The sequence below is a fragment of the Colobus angolensis genome, unplaced genomic scaffold (genome assembly GCF_000951035.1).
Source record: "Colobus angolensis palliatus isolate OR3802 unplaced genomic scaffold, Cang.pa_1.0 Scaffold307, whole genome shotgun sequence".
Taxonomy (NCBI): domain Eukaryota; kingdom Metazoa; phylum Chordata; class Mammalia; order Primates; family Cercopithecidae; genus Colobus; species Colobus angolensis.
In genome coordinates this window covers 1,346,013-1,363,395 of record NW_012116344.1, presented here as the reverse complement: position 1 = coordinate 1,363,395, position 17,383 = coordinate 1,346,013, and the positions used below count along the sequence as shown (strand labels likewise).

Genomic DNA, 17,383 nt, shown 5'->3' with positions numbered 1-17,383 from the left:
CCTCACTTACTCTTAAGGCAGCTACGAGGGTATAGTTTCAAAATACATATATGTATTGCCATCTTTTGCTCAAAACCCTCTCCTTGCTTCCAACTTCACTCAGAATAAGAATCGCGTCTTACAAAGGCCAGAAAATTTCTACGTGACCTGGCCCCCTGCCATGCCTCTAACCCCTCTCCCACCACTCTCTCCATTACTCACTGTGCTCCAGCCACACTGGTCTCTGTACCATTCCTAAAGCTTACCCCCAGACTCCCACTCAGAGACTTCACACCTGTTCTCTCCTCCAACTGGAATGCTGTTCCCTCAGATATATGCACAGCTTCCTCACTTCCTCACTTCTTCAAGTCCCTGTTCAAATGTTACCTCATCAAATAGATTTCTCATGGGCACCCTACGTAAAGTAGAATCCATTCCTTCTCCCTCTTTTTGCCTTACATGATTTTATTACACTACATAGAATCTAACAAATTCATCAAATTATAAATATAATAATTATCTGGTCATCTGTCTTGCCCCATTCAAAATATGCTCCACAATACCAGGAGTTTTCTGAGAATTAAGTCAGATAACAAAGATGACGCCTATAATTAACCAAGATGGAGTAACAGGGATTGGATTTACCCTCTGATATGAAATAACCAAAAAGGCTAGGAAAAACCTATGAAAAAATAGTTTGCAAGACACTGGAAAATAGGCAATGAAGAATAGCGATCCTCCAAGACAGGAAACAAGGCAAGTTTTATGACTGAGCTAAATCACTGCCTTTAGAGAATTTCCATGCCACAGTGCAGGTGGAGAGAGGAAGCATGCGGAACCCAGCAGACTCCACGTGTTAAGGATATGGACCCAAAAGACTGGAAGAGCAAGGCAGTTAGAGTTTGCAGGAAAGAGTACTAGAGAGGAGAAAACTGCACAGAGAGAGAAAAATGTGGTCACTTAGAGAGGGTCCCACATGGCAATACTGAGCAGAGTGCTGACCAGAGCATGCATGTAAGGAGACTACCTGAGGCTGGTAAGAGAACCGACCAAACCAGTGTATGGAGCTCACTCAGAGCTAGGAAGAGTGTTTCTTCCTACCATCCAGACTGGAAAACCTCATACTTCATGTGCACTGAGCAAAATACTTAGGTAGTCTAGCCTCAGCAGTGTAAAATAATTAGTCCTAGACTGAGTTTCACTTGAGAAACACCTATCAAATCACAAAAGCAAGAGGATCAACTATTTCCAAATAACTGTATCCTAGAAAAAAAAAAACTCAAGAATATGTATAGGAACACAAAAAAATAGCTAGCACTCAACAAAGTAAAATTCACAAAGCCTGGCCGTCAATCAAAGGTTACCAGGTATTCAGAAAAACATAAGCCATCGATTAAACAAAACTGACCCAGAACTAAAACAGAATTAGAATTAGCAAATGACTTTAAACAGTTATTATAACTACTTTTTTTACATTCAAAATGTAAGTAGAGACATTGAAGATTTAAAGAAAAGACTCAAACTTCTAGAGATCAAAACTACAATGCATGAGATTAAAAAAACACACTGCACAGAAAAATTGGCAAATCAGACACCAACAAAGAAAATATCACTGAATCTGAACACATAACAATAAAAATTATGCAAAATAAAATAGAGAGAAAAAAAGAGGAAAAGAGCATCAGTGATATGTGGGATAACTTCAAAAAAAACCTAATATCTGCGCAACTCAAAATCTCAAGTAAGAGGATACGGAGGCAGAAAAATATTAGAAAATATAAAAGATCTTTTTCACATTTTGTAGTAATAATGGATTAAAGTTTTCATGAAAATTATAAATACACAAGTTCAAGAAGCTCAACAAAGTGCAGGCACACACAAAAATAAAAACAAGAAGAAAACCATGCCAAGGTATGTGATAATCAAATTGATCAAAACCAGAGAAAGAGAAGAAACATTAAAAGAAACCAGAGATAAAGAGCATGTTATATACAGAAAAACAAAAGTAACGATAATATCAGATGCTTATCAGTATTAATATGAGTAGGAAGACAGTGCGGCAACATTTTTAAAGCACTGAAAGGAAATACTGTTAACCTAGAATTCCGTACCTAATAAAAATATCTTTCAAAAATGAAAGTGAAATAAAGTCATTTTCACACATACAGAAGTGGAAAGCATTCACCACCAGCAGAACTGTACTATAAGAAATGTCAAAGGAAGTCTTTCACGCAGAAGAGAAATGATACCAGATCAAACTACAGATCTTCACACCAAAAAAATAAATACCACCTGAAATAATAACGGCAGAGAAAAGTATTTAAGATTATTTTCTTATTACTTAAATCTCTTTAAAAGATAATTGACTGTTTTAATAAACATAATAACTATGTATTTTTGTGACTATAACACATATAAAAGTAATATTTATTATAACAATTACATCGAGTCCAGGAGGGTAACACGGAGGGATACTATTGTAAGATACTTATACTGAAATATATGTGGTGTAGTATAATTTCACTTAAAAGTAGATGGTGGTGAATTAAAGATGTATACTATAAATCCTAAAGCAACTACTAAAATTTTTTAAAAGAGTTATAGCTCATAAGCCAATAAAACAGTTAAAATAGAATCATAAAAAATTCTCAATTCATCCACAAGAAGTTTTAAAAGAGAAAAAAGGAATCAAAGGAAATGAAACAAATACAAAACGGCAAGAAGACAGGCTTGAGCCTAACAATATTGATGACTACATTCAGTAAAAATTATCTAAAATTCCTCAATTAAAAGGTAAATACTGTTATAATGGATAAAATAGCAAGACCTAAATAAGTGCTGCCTCCAGGAAATATACTTAAACATAAAGAAACAAGTATGTTAAAAGTAAGACGGTGAAAAAAGTTATTATGCTAACACAAGTCAAAATAAATATAGAATGGCTGCAGTAATATCAGATAAAGTATATTTCAGAGCAGAAAAAATTACCAGGGATAAATCCTAATTTATGTCCTAATGATACAGGGTTAATAAATCAAGAGGACATAAAAATCCTAAGCATTTCTACCCCTTGAAATAAAGCTTCCAAATATATTAAGCAATAACTGATAAAACTGAAAGGGGAATAAACAAACTCACAATTAAGGATGAATATTTTAATACTCCTCTCTAAATAATTGATAGAAAAAGTAGACAAAATAATCATAAAGGATACAGAAGGCACAATCAACACTCAACTAAAATGACCTAATTCACATTGATGAAACATTCCACACAACAACAGATAACGGATCCTTTTCAAGTATACTTGAAATATCTAGCAAGAAAGACAATATACTGGCTATCAAATCAGTCTCAATAATTTTAAAAGGACCCAAATAATAGAAACTCTATCCTGTAGCCACAGTGGAGTTAAATTAGAAACCAATAGCAGAAAGATTTCTTTAAAATCCCCAAATATTTGGAAACTAAAAACATACTTCTAAAACCCATGGGTCAAAGAAGGAATCCAAAAGTAATATAGAAAGTATTTTGAACTAAATAATGAAAGCACATCATATCAAGATTTGTGAGATGTCACTAAATCACTTCAGGGGAAACATGGCAAAGAAAAAGACAGGTCTTAAATCAATGATCTCAGCTTGTTCCCTAGAAACTAGGGGGAAAAAAGAACAAATTAAAGCCAAAGTAAACAGAAAAAAAGGAAATAATGAAGGCAAAACAATAAACTAATATAAATGGAAACTGAAAAACAATAGAGAAAATCAATGAAATTGAAAACTGGTTCTTTGAAATGAATAGCATCAATAAACCTCCAATCAGACTGATCAAGAAAAAAAGAAAAGAGACAAGTAATGAATGTTATAAATGAGAAAAATCATATGTCTATAGATTCAACAAGTATTAAAAGGATAAGAGCAGGATACTATGAACTTCATACCTATAAATTTTTTTGTTTGTTTTGTTTTGTTTATTTGAGACAGAGTCTCACTCTGTTGCCCAGGCTGGAGTACATTGGCACAATCTCGGCTCACTGCAACCTCCACCTCCCGGGTTCAAGTGATTCTCATGTCTCAGTCTCCCAAGTAGTTGGGATTACAGGGGTGTACCACCACACCTGGCTAATTTTTGTATTTTTAGTAGAGGTGGGATTTCGTCATGTTGGCCAGGCTGGTCTGGAACACCTGACCTCAAGTGATCTGCCTGCCTCGGCCTCCCAAAGTGCTGGGATTACAGGGGTGAGCTACCATGCCTGGACCATACCTATAAATTTGACAACTTAGATGAAATGGAAAAATTTCTGGAAAGACACAAATTACCAAACTTACTTGAGAACAAATAGCTAGCTCTATGTCTAATACATAAATTTAATTTGCAGTTAAAACATTCCTCTAAAGAAAACCCCAGGCTCAGATGGCTTCATTGGTAAATTCTAACAAACATTTAGGGGAAAAAAATAATAATTATTTATGAACTCTTCCAGAAACTGTAAAAGAGAGAATACCTCCCAGCTTACTTTTGAGGCCAGCGTTATGCCAATACCAAAACTAAAGAAAGACATAAAAAGAAAAAATAAATAAATACCAATACACCTGGTGAACATAGGAGAATAATTCTAATCAAAAATTTAACAAATCAAATAGAACAATATATACAAAGGATAATATAACATGAAAAGTAGGTTTTATCCCAGAGATGTTGGATTGCTTTAATGTTAGAAAATAAGTCAATGTAATTCAGCATATTCTGCAAAAAGAAAAACCATATGATCATCTCAATAGATGCAGAAGCATTAGATAAAATCCATTATCATTTCCTGATAAAAATTCTCACCAGTCTAGGAATGGAAGAGAACTTCCCCAATCTGATAAAGAACATCTATAAACAACTTACAGCTAACCTGATACTTAATGATGAAACACTGTGTGTGTTCCCTCTAATATCAGGAATACGAAAATGATGTCTCCTGTCACCACTTATATTCAACATTGAACTGGAGGTACTAATCAGTGCAATCAGGAAGAAAAAAGAAATAAAAAGTATCCAGATGGAAAGGAAGAGGTAAAACTGTCATATTTCCAGAGGACATGATAGTCAAGAATATTTTCTCTAAGAAAATCTAATGGAATCTATGAAAAACTCCACTAGTATTAGTAAGTGGGTTTAGCAAAGTTCCAGGATACAAGATCAATATGCAAAAATCAATTGCATTTGTATATTCTACCATTGAACAATTGGAAATTAAAATTTGTTTTAAAGTATCATTGTCAGTAGCACTGACAATATAAAATACTAAGGGATAAATCTGACAAAAAGAGGTGAAAGATCTGTACACTGGAAAAGATAAAACATTGAGAGAAATGAAAGAAAATCTAAATAATTAGGGAGATATATCTTGTTTGTGGGTGAGAAGACTCACTATTTTTATGATGTCAATTCTCCCAAAAATGGAGTACAGATTCACTGCAATCCCAAATAAAATCCCAGTCAGTTTTTTTTAGAAACTGACAAGCTGATTATAAATGTATACAAAAATTTCAAGGACCTAAGACAACCAAAACAATCTTGAAGATGAAGAACAAGGCAGAAGCCTAACAAAATCTAACTCCAAATCGTATCATAAAGCTATAGCTATAGTAATCAAAAGAATGTGGGATTGGCATAAAGATAGAAAAATAGATCAATGGAATAGAATCAAGAGTACAGGCATTTTTCAGATACTACAGTAAAAACATATTCTTAAAAGATAAATTGGTAAGTTAAACTTCATAAAAATTTAAAATATCTCTTCTTCAAAAGACAATGCGAGACTGAAAAGCCACAGGCTGGGAGAAAATATTTACAAAGTATATATCTGATTTTTACAAAATCTTTTATCCCAATATAAAAAGAATTTTCAGAACTCAATAATAAGAAAACAAAAAATCCAATATAAATGGGGAAGTTGTTTTGCCAAGAAGATACTTAGATCTAAATGGCAAATAAGCACAAGAAAAGATGCTAGGAAGTATTATTAGTTATCAGGGAAATGAAAAATCAACATCACAGTGAGAACCATTACACACCCATTAGAGTGACTATAATCAAAAAGCCTGACCATAACAAGTGCTGAAGAGGATATGAAGCAATTGGAACTCTCAGCAACTTGGCAGTTTCTTAAAAAGTTAACATAAATCTACCATAGGGGTTGGCAATTCCACTTGTAGGTATAAGCCCCAGAAACAGGAAAGTATACGTCCATACAAAGACTTATACATAAATGTTCGTAGTAGCTTTATTTGTAATAGCAAAAAAACTAAAACAACCCAAATGTCCATCAACAGAAGAATAGATAATCCTATTGTGGCTTACCCATGTACAAATAAATATTCCTCATCAATAAAAAGGAAAGAACTATTGCTATACATTGCAACATAAGATGAATCTCAAAATAATTTCATTGAATAAAATAAGCCATACCAAAAGCAGAAGAGTACATACTCCATAATTCCACTTAGATAAAACGCAAAGATACAAATAATCAGTAGAGCCAGAAACAGATCAGTAGTTGCCTAGAGAGTGGGAGAAAGTGGGCCAGGAGGGTGGCGTTCCTGAGGGCCATGAGGACACTTTTGGGGTGATGGATATGTTCACTACCTCTATTGTGGTTACGGTTTCCTGGGTATATACATATGCCAAATTTAACAACTTACATACTTAAATATTGTATGTATTGCATGTCAATTAAACCTCAACAAAGCTATTACTTTTTCAGAAAAAAAGAAAAAGATAGTGAAGGTGATACTCAAAAACAATGTCTGGCTCTATCTAAGGTCTAATAAATGGCAACTCCTGGTCTTCATTCAAGAGTTCTGAACTGGGGCTACAGAGGTAGTAAGATGTGCTCCCTGTCCTCAAAGATTTCTCGGTGAGGCTGGGAGAGAAACAAGTAAAACGATTATGACAAATATAATTGTTTTTGAGTGTTACTAAATTAAATTTGAAGATGGTAAATGGTACAGGGACTGAACAGTCCAACAGAATTGGAATCTTCAAAATAAAAGGAAGAAAACAATCTTTTCCTTCCCTCTCTTTCTGTGGGTCCCAAACAGAGATTTCCTAAAGCTATGTGATTCAACATTCATATCACGGTCTTTTTCTTTGTTTTCTTCAATTAGAGCATTAGGATCTTCCTCTCCCACGTTATACATGTGGCATGTAATCTTATTTTCATTTGTTTTACCTTGGTGTGTGCTTTAGGATAGGGAAGATTTGAAAGTCTGGAGTGATGTCCCTGGACTGTTGACAGAGGCTGCTCTAAGAGCAAGGACTGACCCCTAAGGATCCTTACTGAATACTTGTTGGTGACAAACTAGTGAAAGTGATAAGATGGGGACCGGGGCCTGAGGCTCAAGAATAGGAGAGCATCTAGGCAGAAGGTACTGAAGAAGTCCACACACTGGGATGACCTTGTCTTTGGGGTGGCAGATGGGGGGTCTCTTAAGATACAGTCAGATCATTTAACCCAGCGAGCTCTTCTGTGTGTCAGCTCCTCATACTAGAAACTTTAGGGAACCTCAGAGAAAGCAGATCAGCTTGTCCAGGGAATCAGGCACGTGCATCAATTCCCCAACACGGTAGAACTGGGGTAAGGCTGTGAAAGAATCACCCTACTGGGGAAATACAGAAGTCGTTTTGGCAGAGGCAATGTTAAGCAGATCCCTGCAAGAAAGGGAAGTCCTAGACAATCACAGATTCAGAAGGACACGGCAGGTGGAAAGAAAAATGCTGCCAAAACCCCAAAGCTAGCAGGGAAAAATAAATACAAGAAACAAGAAGTCACTTATCCTTTTGCAGGGATGACCCATGAGACAGGAATGCAATAGTAAGAAGTAAATAAGGGTGCAAATGTGGGGTCAGGGTCATCCTGCAGAGGGCTGCAGTGGGCTGGATGATGTGGGCGGATTTCTTAAAGCTATGTGATTCAGCATTCACATCACAGTCTTTTTCTTTTACCATGCCTTTGTCTTTTCTGTGTCTGAGGAGCCAACCAGAAGGATGGTGACAGTGGTCTCTGAGATCAGGAGCACCAAGAGAGAGCCGGGTTTGGGGAGGATGGTGAGTTTGGAGAGAGACACGCTGAGTTTGAGTTGGTGATGGAGCTTCCAAGTGGCCAAGACAAGAGGATCTTGAGTCAAGCTGGATCTCTGGATCTGGAGCTCAAGGGCAAGGTCTGGAATGGATGTGAGATGTGGAGTCACCGACATACGCTGACAATCGGGAAGAAGTGGCAAGGGCCTGCTGACTATAGAAGTCACCTCCTCCTGGCCCCTGCTGACCCACAGATCACCTCTTAGAGCCTCACTCTCTGATAAAACCCAGGTGCAGAGGTTATGTGTGCATACTCACATCATCCGTTAAGCACCTTAAACCATTTCCACCAAAGTATGTGTGTGGTTTGGTTCAATGTCTGGAAGAATTCATGTAACAATGGAAGTTGCCCAGCAACAAACAGAGTGCTTCAATCCCCATCACCCTTGGTTCTTCAAGAGGCTGGAGAGTCATACTGATTTTTCTATGGGAGAATTCCCTGAACAAAGTTCCCAAAACGCCAGACCCACAGGGATCCTTGACTCTCCTGGCATCTGCTGGAGGATGCGTGGAGAGGAAACATTTTACCTCAGCTGCTAAAGAGGCTCCAAAAGCCACCCGCCTCATCCAGAGTCAAGGCTGACTGGGCTTGAACTTGGCAACATCTGATGAATGACCCATAGAGGTCCTTTCCGTCGCTGAAACTCAGGACTTAATTGTTGCCTTTGTCTTTTCTCTGAGGCAGACAGGGAAATGCTTGTCAATGCAATTTGCTCTACACTATGTACATCGACCTGCCTTCAAACAAACCTTTGAAGAATCTATTCCTTGCTCAGGGCATTGAGGATTCAGTGATGAGCTGAATCTGGCCATGCCCTCAAGGGACTCACAGTTCAGTGGCCACCTTGACTAACAGTTCATTTTGTTTTCCACAAGTTCTTTTGAATCCCCTACCCTCTCTAAGGTAATTTGCAACCTAATCAGTCAATTAAAATATTCTTTAAATACTTTTAGCAGATCTAAAAACACATCTGCTCTCCAGTGTCCCCAGAGTGGTGCCCAGAGACCTATAGGAACTGTCAGTAGGGCTCACACAAGGCTTCCTCTGCATCCAAGTGTTTCTTCTCCAAATAAACCAGGTCTGTAATATGTAGCACCAGTACTCACCAGAAAGAGGGCAGATGTATTTAGAAAACCACTGCATAAAGAAAGCAAATAAAAACATGTGCCCTCAAGTGTTTATTTTGAATCCAGGAAAATGCATAACACAAATCAAATACAGAGAAGGAAACTGAAAGGCAGAACCTGTAAGGAATGAGAGGGAGTGGGGGGCACAGCTAGCGGGCCATGCTGGAGGCCCCAAAGATACCTGCGGTGGTCGGGGAGGCACAGACCTGACCTTGTTTGAGGAGCTGAACTTAATCCAGAGAAGTGGGGAGCAGTTTCAACAAGTGGGAAGGCAAGGACCCAGTGAAGCAGCTGAATTCTGGAGCATGTTGGAAAGTGAGCCAGTAAATGCCTGCCCCTGACTCTCCTTTTTTCTTTATTTTTCCCCCTTATTTTATCTCTAGTCATTATATAAGACAAACAGGAAGGTGGCTGGGAAACCATTTGCCTGTGGCTCTATACTTGGATAGCTTAAAAATTGGGCAAAGCCTAAAATGATATCACATTGTAATAAGAATAACAGGACTTTTGTGTTCAACTGGGGCCATGCTGAAACCAGAAACAGTAGTCCTGAATATAGCCAGATCCTAAGGATAAGCCTACCTGTAATTTGGAAAACACTTCGTTCGGTCCTTAACCAGAGGCTACCCTGGGGTGCCTGGGTGAAAGCTTTCCAACAGGCCCTACCTTCTGATAGAAGACTTCAAAAAAGTCCATGAGTTGGCACCAAAGGCCAGCCCAAGAGTATTCCCCGTCAGTGTACATACCTGACCCCCACTGACTGGCTTCACTGAATCAGACACTGACGGTGAGTTAGGGATCTTTGCCAAGGCCATGTGCATGAAGTTACTGTTTGATGGAAAAATTTTGGAGCCAGACGGTCCTCAAATAGGATCGTAGATACACCATTAATAGCTGCATGACCTTGGGCAAGTGATTTAACCTCTGGAGACTCTGTTTTCCCATCTGCAAAATGAGGATAACTGCCACACTGGGCTGTTGATGAGAACTAGGAGGGTAACAAATGCAGTGACAAGTGCCTGGCGCATAGTAGGTGATTAAGAAATATTAGCTGGCCAGGCATGGTGGCTCGTGCCTGTAATCCCAGCACTTTGGGAGGTCAAGGAGGGCAGATCACTTGAGGTCGGGAGTTCGAGGCCAGCCTGGCCAACATAGTAAACCCCACCCTACTAAAAATACAAAAATTAGCTGGGCGAGATGGCACACACCTATAGTCCCAGCTTCTCAGGAGGCTGAGGCAGGAGAATTGCTTGAGCCTGGGAGGCGGAGGTTGCAGTGAGCTGAGATCGTACCACTGCACTCCAGCCTGGGCAACAGAACAAGACTCCAGTGTCAAAAAATAAAAAATAAAAATAAGAAATATTAGATGTTGTCCCCTGCCTCACAGAAAAGGAAGCCAAGAAAGGAGGGAGCTGGGGCTCCCTGGAGGTCCCTCACATTTGGAGGAGGACACACTCAGCTCAGAGATACTCGCACCATCCGTGTGCACTCCTGGGCTGGCGCAGGGTACACAGCTGGCCATGGTGCAACACTGCCATCCTCTCTAAGCCGCTCCAGTGTGGCTCCAACAGGTATACCCCATATCTGACTCCTCCTGATGACACTCAGCCCTGGGTTCCAGCTGCCCCAGTAATGCCAATGTGCCTACCAATATGGAATGCCCTAGGGGCACCGCACACTGGGTTAGTCTGAAGTTAACTCCAGCCCTGAAGAGTGAGTCAAGAGGGACAGACAGGTGGCCCCTGAGGGTGGGTGGGGATTTGGGGAAAGAAAAGAAAACAGGTTAGGAATGTAAAAGCAGAGCAATTCTTTTGAAGACTGGTAACAGAGAAACACTGGCTAACCAATTTGGAGGTTTCATCAAAAAAGTAAAACCAGCATCAGACATTTGACTTCAGGAATGCACCGTTTCTTTGGAACAAAGAAAACTGGACTATGAAGAACCATAGAGAAGTGAGCAAACCCCAGAGAATCCAAACTTCTCAAGGATCAAGGCAGCCTCTCACAGGCTCTGAAAACAGGAGGAGGCGGTCATGTCCCTTCTAATTACCAGCACAACCACCTGCACCCCATGGTAAATGGACAGTTACTACATGTCCCCAACTGGCGTCTGTGGACATGGAGCTAATAAGATGTGAATTCATGAAGGGAAATCTATGAAAAGTGGACTTTGCAGGTAGTTACAATCTGATACTACCTGCACAATTATTAAAATAAGCCACCCAAGACTATTTCAGACATATTAGCAAAGAACTAATGGGGAAACAGACATCATAAAAGAATGAATTGCCTGCATAATAAACCTGCATCTTCCAGATGAAGCCATTAGAAATTGATCAGCTAATTTAGGAGCAGCTGAAGGCCATAGCCATGATGAGCCATGATGAAAGCTTGCACCAGGAACACATTCTGAGTCTGCTGTCAGTGAATATAGTGCACTGAGGTCACACAGGCCACCCCAGTCAGTGCTCCTGAAAGGACATGTGGGCAGAGGGGATTCTTTGGGAAAGCTAGGCTGTGTGATTTCCAGCGTAGAAGAGGCCAGGGCCAGACAGGGTACAAGTAATGAAGAGCAGGCCAGGCCACCATGATCCCTGGTGTTGTCATTCCTCCCTGGGGCCAAGCTGGTGGGATGGTCAGTCATGGGAGAGACTTCCTATTTACTCCCTTTACGTGGGTACACTTATCCCTACACGTACTGGTTGCACACACAAACATACTTACACACACATGCACACACAAACACACATGCACATACAACTCACACAGCACAGCACTCACACAAACTCATATACAGATATATGCACTTTCATACATACACACCCAAACATATACATACACAAACTCACATATACACACTCATACACAAACTCACATATACACACTCATGCACACACATACATACACACATGCACACATGAAATTTGCACATGCACACCCCGGTACATACACTCAACACATACAATTCACACACAAAGACACACACACACTCTTGTACATGCACAGCCACACACACATTCACTCATTTACACATGCACACGCTCACACACACACATACACTTGCACATGCATGCACATACCTGCCACACACTCAAACACATCCACACACATATATACACACACCTTCACGCAGACACATATATACGCACACCTTCACGCAGACACATATATACACACACACCTTCATGCAGACACATCCACACACACAACTCATAAACACACACACACACACCATTAACACAGACATACACACACACCTGGATTCACACTCTCGCATGCATGTGCACACCCTGCATACACACTCTCGCTCACACTCATGCACACCCTTACCATCCTGCATGAAATTCAGCCTTCCTCCCCTACTCATTCCTTTGCCCCACCGCCTCTGCATCCCAATTCATGACCTGCCCTAATTGCTCCAGCCCCTGGCTCCCACTGGCTGCCTCACCTCACCTAGCACGCCTCATCCCTGTCACCACTGCCCTCTGACTTTTGACTTCCTCATGGACCCGGGTCAGGATTCTTTCTCTGGTTCTCACTTGCCAGGTGAGCACCCTGTTAGGTCAAGTTCAACTCTTTGAGCTCCTGCCTGGGCTAGGTGGAGCCCCAGGATTCATGACAGCCCCCTAAGTCAGAATTGAACCCAAAAGGATCATGCTGAGCTTTACCAAGGGGCCGGGGGCTCAGTCTAGGCTGTGCTCATCACATTTCTAGAGCCCTTACCTCATTCACAAAGACCCAGTGGCTGTCCTTGGAAGCCAGGTTGGTCTCCACGGCCTGCAGAGAGAAAAAGAACGAACATGAACAGAAGCAAGACAGAAGCTGGCAGACACAGGATGATTGCCGAGACAGAGTTTTATAAACATTGTTCTTAGAGAATATTTTCCTCACAAAACATGCCATCCCCCTGGGGCCTGCTCTGGCTGCCTTAGCTGCAAGAAGCTTCATCTGAACACAGACATCTGATTTCCTGCTCTCCCTCCACGCTCTCCTGCACCAGCCCAGAGCAAGATTAGATGCTTGGGTTCCTGCAGGCAGCACAGGGTCACAGGCACAGGTACAGCCTCCCTTCCCTAGGAATGCCTGCAAACACCTTTCTGCTGGGGCGCCTAAGGGATGAGTGTTATCATTACTCCAGGCTGCAGAATCAGGAAACTGGAATGAGGGATTTATGGGGGCTTGTCTAGTCCAGCTGTACTGAGTGACATTTAGGAAGACAGCAGCTCACAGCAGCTCTGGGGCTCCCAGCTTCCTTCAGTTCTTTAGGATCCACAGAATAAAGCTCTTTCTAGTTCCTGGGCCATAGCCCCATTTGTAACTCTCTATTACAGTGTTTTGTTCTGTTTCTTTATGGCACTTGCCATCTTTGTGCTTGAATGGCTATCAGTTTACTTATTTCTTATTGTCTATCTCCTCTGCCAGAATATTTCTTATTGTCTATCTCCTCTGCCATTATGTCAAAGGCCACATCTCCTAGGTCACAGCTGTGTCCCAATAGCTGTAACCGGCACACAGCAGGTATTCAGTAAACATTGTTGATTATGCAAATGAAGTGGAAGGCCAAGGCAGACAGAATTCAGTTAATTATTTTGTTTCCTGTATGTGTTTATGAGTGCTTTCCCTCTCCTTCAATTGGAAAGCCAACAGATTGGAAGAATTGGAAGAGACTGATGGTTTCCAAGCATGTCCCGTATGAATACATCCCGTGAGCAGGTGCCAAGTGCTTGCTGAGCCTGGGCACTGAGCCAGGCCGACTATGAACCTGGACAAGAGCTATCAGATTGGAGTCCTGTTTTTTTGTTTGAAATGTAATTTTATTATTCCTGTTATCGAAAAAAATGCAAAAAAATAAAAATGTTCAACATCCCATCATCCCATCCCATTTAAAAAAAATATGCTGCCATAGTGAAAATTCCCCCTTTATCCCTCCATATTTACTCTCTAAACATTGTTTGAGGTGTCACCTTCTAGAAGATTTTACAGTTATCTCTGCAAGTAAATAGCTACAAATAGATATCAGACAAGTGTTTTCATTAAAATCAGACCATGAAATACACATCCAGTTAAGACTCTAGTTTTTGATTTCTCAATGTAACATGAATATCTTTCCTCATCAGTACATAGAGATCTGCCTCACTCCCAACAAATGAGGCATGGAGGTGTCAGGGCCTGTGCCAACGACCCCACCAGTGACCCTAGGTCTGCATGGTGCTGCAGCCTGCAAACTGTCATGTACAGGGTGCCTCTCTTTTGCGCTGGAAAGAAAGGAGGCTTCAAGAGATGCTAAGCCATGTACCTGGGTATGCTGCAAGGCTGTATCCTGAAGACACTTTCCACCCCTTTCTACAAACTCAGTTAACCCGGCTTTCTCCAGAGAAGCTTCAAGGGCTGAAGAGCCAAAGCTCAAAGGAACCTTTAGTCAGGGTAGAGGAAGGAGAACACTTCAGGGTGGAGTCTCAGCCACCCCGTCCAGAGCCTCTCTCCTGTCAACACGCAGACTTTCAGGGAGGCCTTCAAAAGCCTGGAAGCACTGATGAAGAGGTGGAGGGAGAAGTGGAGACAGGGTGGGCTGAGAATGCTCTGAGAACATCACTGGGCTCTAGCTCACCTCGATTGCCAACAGTTCAACATTTCCTTGACACTCATGTAGAGGACACTGGCAATACTCTTATCAAATGTGCACAGATGCAAATCTGGGAGGATGTCATAACATCTCAGTGGCTGGAACACTGAACTGAATCTAAAGACATGTGGTTTAGCAAGGCCGAACTCACAGCCCTACACTCAGTTTCCAGGAGCAGAAGGGCAAATGGGGAAATGAAGTTTGAAAACAACACTCTTGAGGAAAAACCAAAGGGGACTGCCTCCACCCAGCTGTCACTTAACCACTCTGGTCTCTGTTCCTTCATAAAATGTAGATAACACTTGCCCTTTCCTGTCTCCCAAGGTATGTAAAAGCACATCGATGGGCTCTAGCTCACCTCTAGCTCAACTCATGGAAACGAGGGTGTGGCAGGAGTTTGTTCCACCCCTTGGGGGATGGACCTAACCAGGTCGCCCCACTTGATGAAGGACAATGCACACTATAGCCCCGTCATGAAGAGGGACAGTTAAAGTGATCAGGGAAGCTTAGAGGTGGGATAATACAGGTATCTTTAAATTGTCATGTGCAAGAGAGATTGGAACTGCTCTGTGCATCTTCTGAGTGTTGACTTAGAGCCAATGGCTCCCATAATCAGGGAGGCAGATATCAATTCAATATAGGAGACAACTTTCTGACTTTTCAAGTCATTCAAGATGAAATGGGATGTCTCAGGAGTAGCGACGTCCCATCCCAGGAAGTGCCTGAGCAGAAGGTGAGCAGTACTCTCTTTACAGTGCAATGTATCTAAGAAGGTTGACCATTTGTGAGAAGTAAAGCGTTATCATGCACTGACATTCTTCAGCAATGATTCTCCAGTCTGGCTGTGTTTAAGAACCTCCTAGGGAGCTTTAAAAAAGAGGGCCCCCAGGCCTCACTGCTAGGGATCCTAATTCACTGATAATTGTGCTGTGTCTGAGATCCTGTGCTGTTTCAGAGCTCTGACCCTGCCTCTTGGCTTCAGGGCCTAAGAGTCCTGCTTCAGAATACGCAGCTCTGTGAATCTGAAGGTCTGAGTATACCTGTGCAGGTGAGAGGTTCTCTGCTTGTCCTGGAAGAAGCCAGCACTGCAGACAACCTGATTCTGGGAGACCCCAGGGAGTGGGTGGGAGATTTGGCCACCCTAAGAAGTACTTCCACCTAGTATCAGACCCATGCAGGGAAGATATTGGTGGAGACAATTGATCAGAAAACCTCATGGGACAACTGGTCAACTTTTCTGTCCTACTTTTCCTCACCAATTAAGCATCAGCTAATTTGTTAAGCCTCTTTTCCCCACATGGAGATAAATAGTGCTTTTCTGCAGCCTTTTCCGGAGGGTGCCACTCACACAGAGGCTGAGATAGATGGAGAGAAGGAGAAGCTATAGCAGATTTAGCAGGAACACTGCCTGCCTCCCCCTGTCCTCTATCACCCCACGCTACTCCAGCAATTACTGGAGGGCTGCCAGCTCTGTGGGAAGAATCCTAAATGCTCACACCCCAGTGGGCAATGTCCCTCCCAGCACCACTAATTCCCCTTCTAAGTGCCGCCCTTTCCCTTTTCCTCTCCAGCTACATCTGCAGCAGGTAGAGGTAAGTCCTCCCTTTCGTCTGCAGAGTGAGAACGCTATGGAGAGTTCCAGCAGGCAGGCAGAGTGCATTGGAATCCCAGTTCTGCCACTTCCTGGCTGAGTGCTCCTGGGTGAGCCTTTTCACTTCTCTGAGCTGTAGTTTCCACACCCATAAGGCATTTGAATACCAACAGTGCTACAGGGGGCTCTGCCCACAGTCCCTGTGAATCTTGTTAGCATTTTTTATTACACTGACTCAGCATGTGTGTTCACTCCCAACAGCCAACACCCCCAATTCAGGCTGCCTGAACCCTGCTTGGCACTCACGGTGGCTTGGAATGCACGCCCCTAACCAGGGACCCAGAGTGCCACGAAAACAAATCCCAGCTGCCTTGCTCCCTAATGGAGGGAGTGTGATCTTCTCCAGAGTGTGATCTCAGCTGTTTCCAGAATTCCTCTGTAGGGTGGAGCCAAAATCACCTTGTTTGGCTTCCTTTATGTTCCTGTTCCAAGTCCCCACTCCCCTGCTGTCTTTCTTTTTTAAATTCCCCATAACTTTTAATAAACCATTGTCATACAAAAAAATTCATCTCCACATCTACTTCTGTGAACCCAACTCAAGACAAACACCTCCCACTTAGGGTTATTGTGAGAGTCAAATGAAATTACAGGTGACACTTCCAGCCCAGGGAGGAGCTCACTAAAGATGGTCAGCACAAAGTTCCTCTCGTTCCCTCTACTGGAGTCTCCAGCCTGGTCTTGATTCGATGGTCTCTTTTGAATGTGTACAAGTGCGTAATCCCTCATTCATTCATTCCTTCCTTCATTCAACAGACAGAGCCCACCCAACCCCAACAGGCCATCCCAATTCTCCTGGGTAGGGGAGTGAACCAGGAACCTCATCTCTGCCATCATGGAGATACCAGTGGCAAAAAGACCAACAATCAACACAG

The 17,383-nt window shown here is 41.8% G+C and overlaps 1 protein-coding gene across 1 annotated transcript in view; it reads right to left on the bottom strand.

The window, feature by feature from the left end:
• GRID1 (glutamate receptor, ionotropic, delta 1) overlaps window positions 1-17,383 on the bottom strand; it is a 786,384-nt gene that overhangs the window by 316,503 nt on the left and 452,498 nt on the right. Inside the window, exon 8 of the mRNA XM_011950437.1 lies at window positions 12,961-13,014. Coding sequence (XP_011805827.1) covers window positions 12,961-13,014 — 54 coding nt within the window. The remainder of the gene's footprint in view (window positions 1-12,960; window positions 13,015-17,383) is intronic.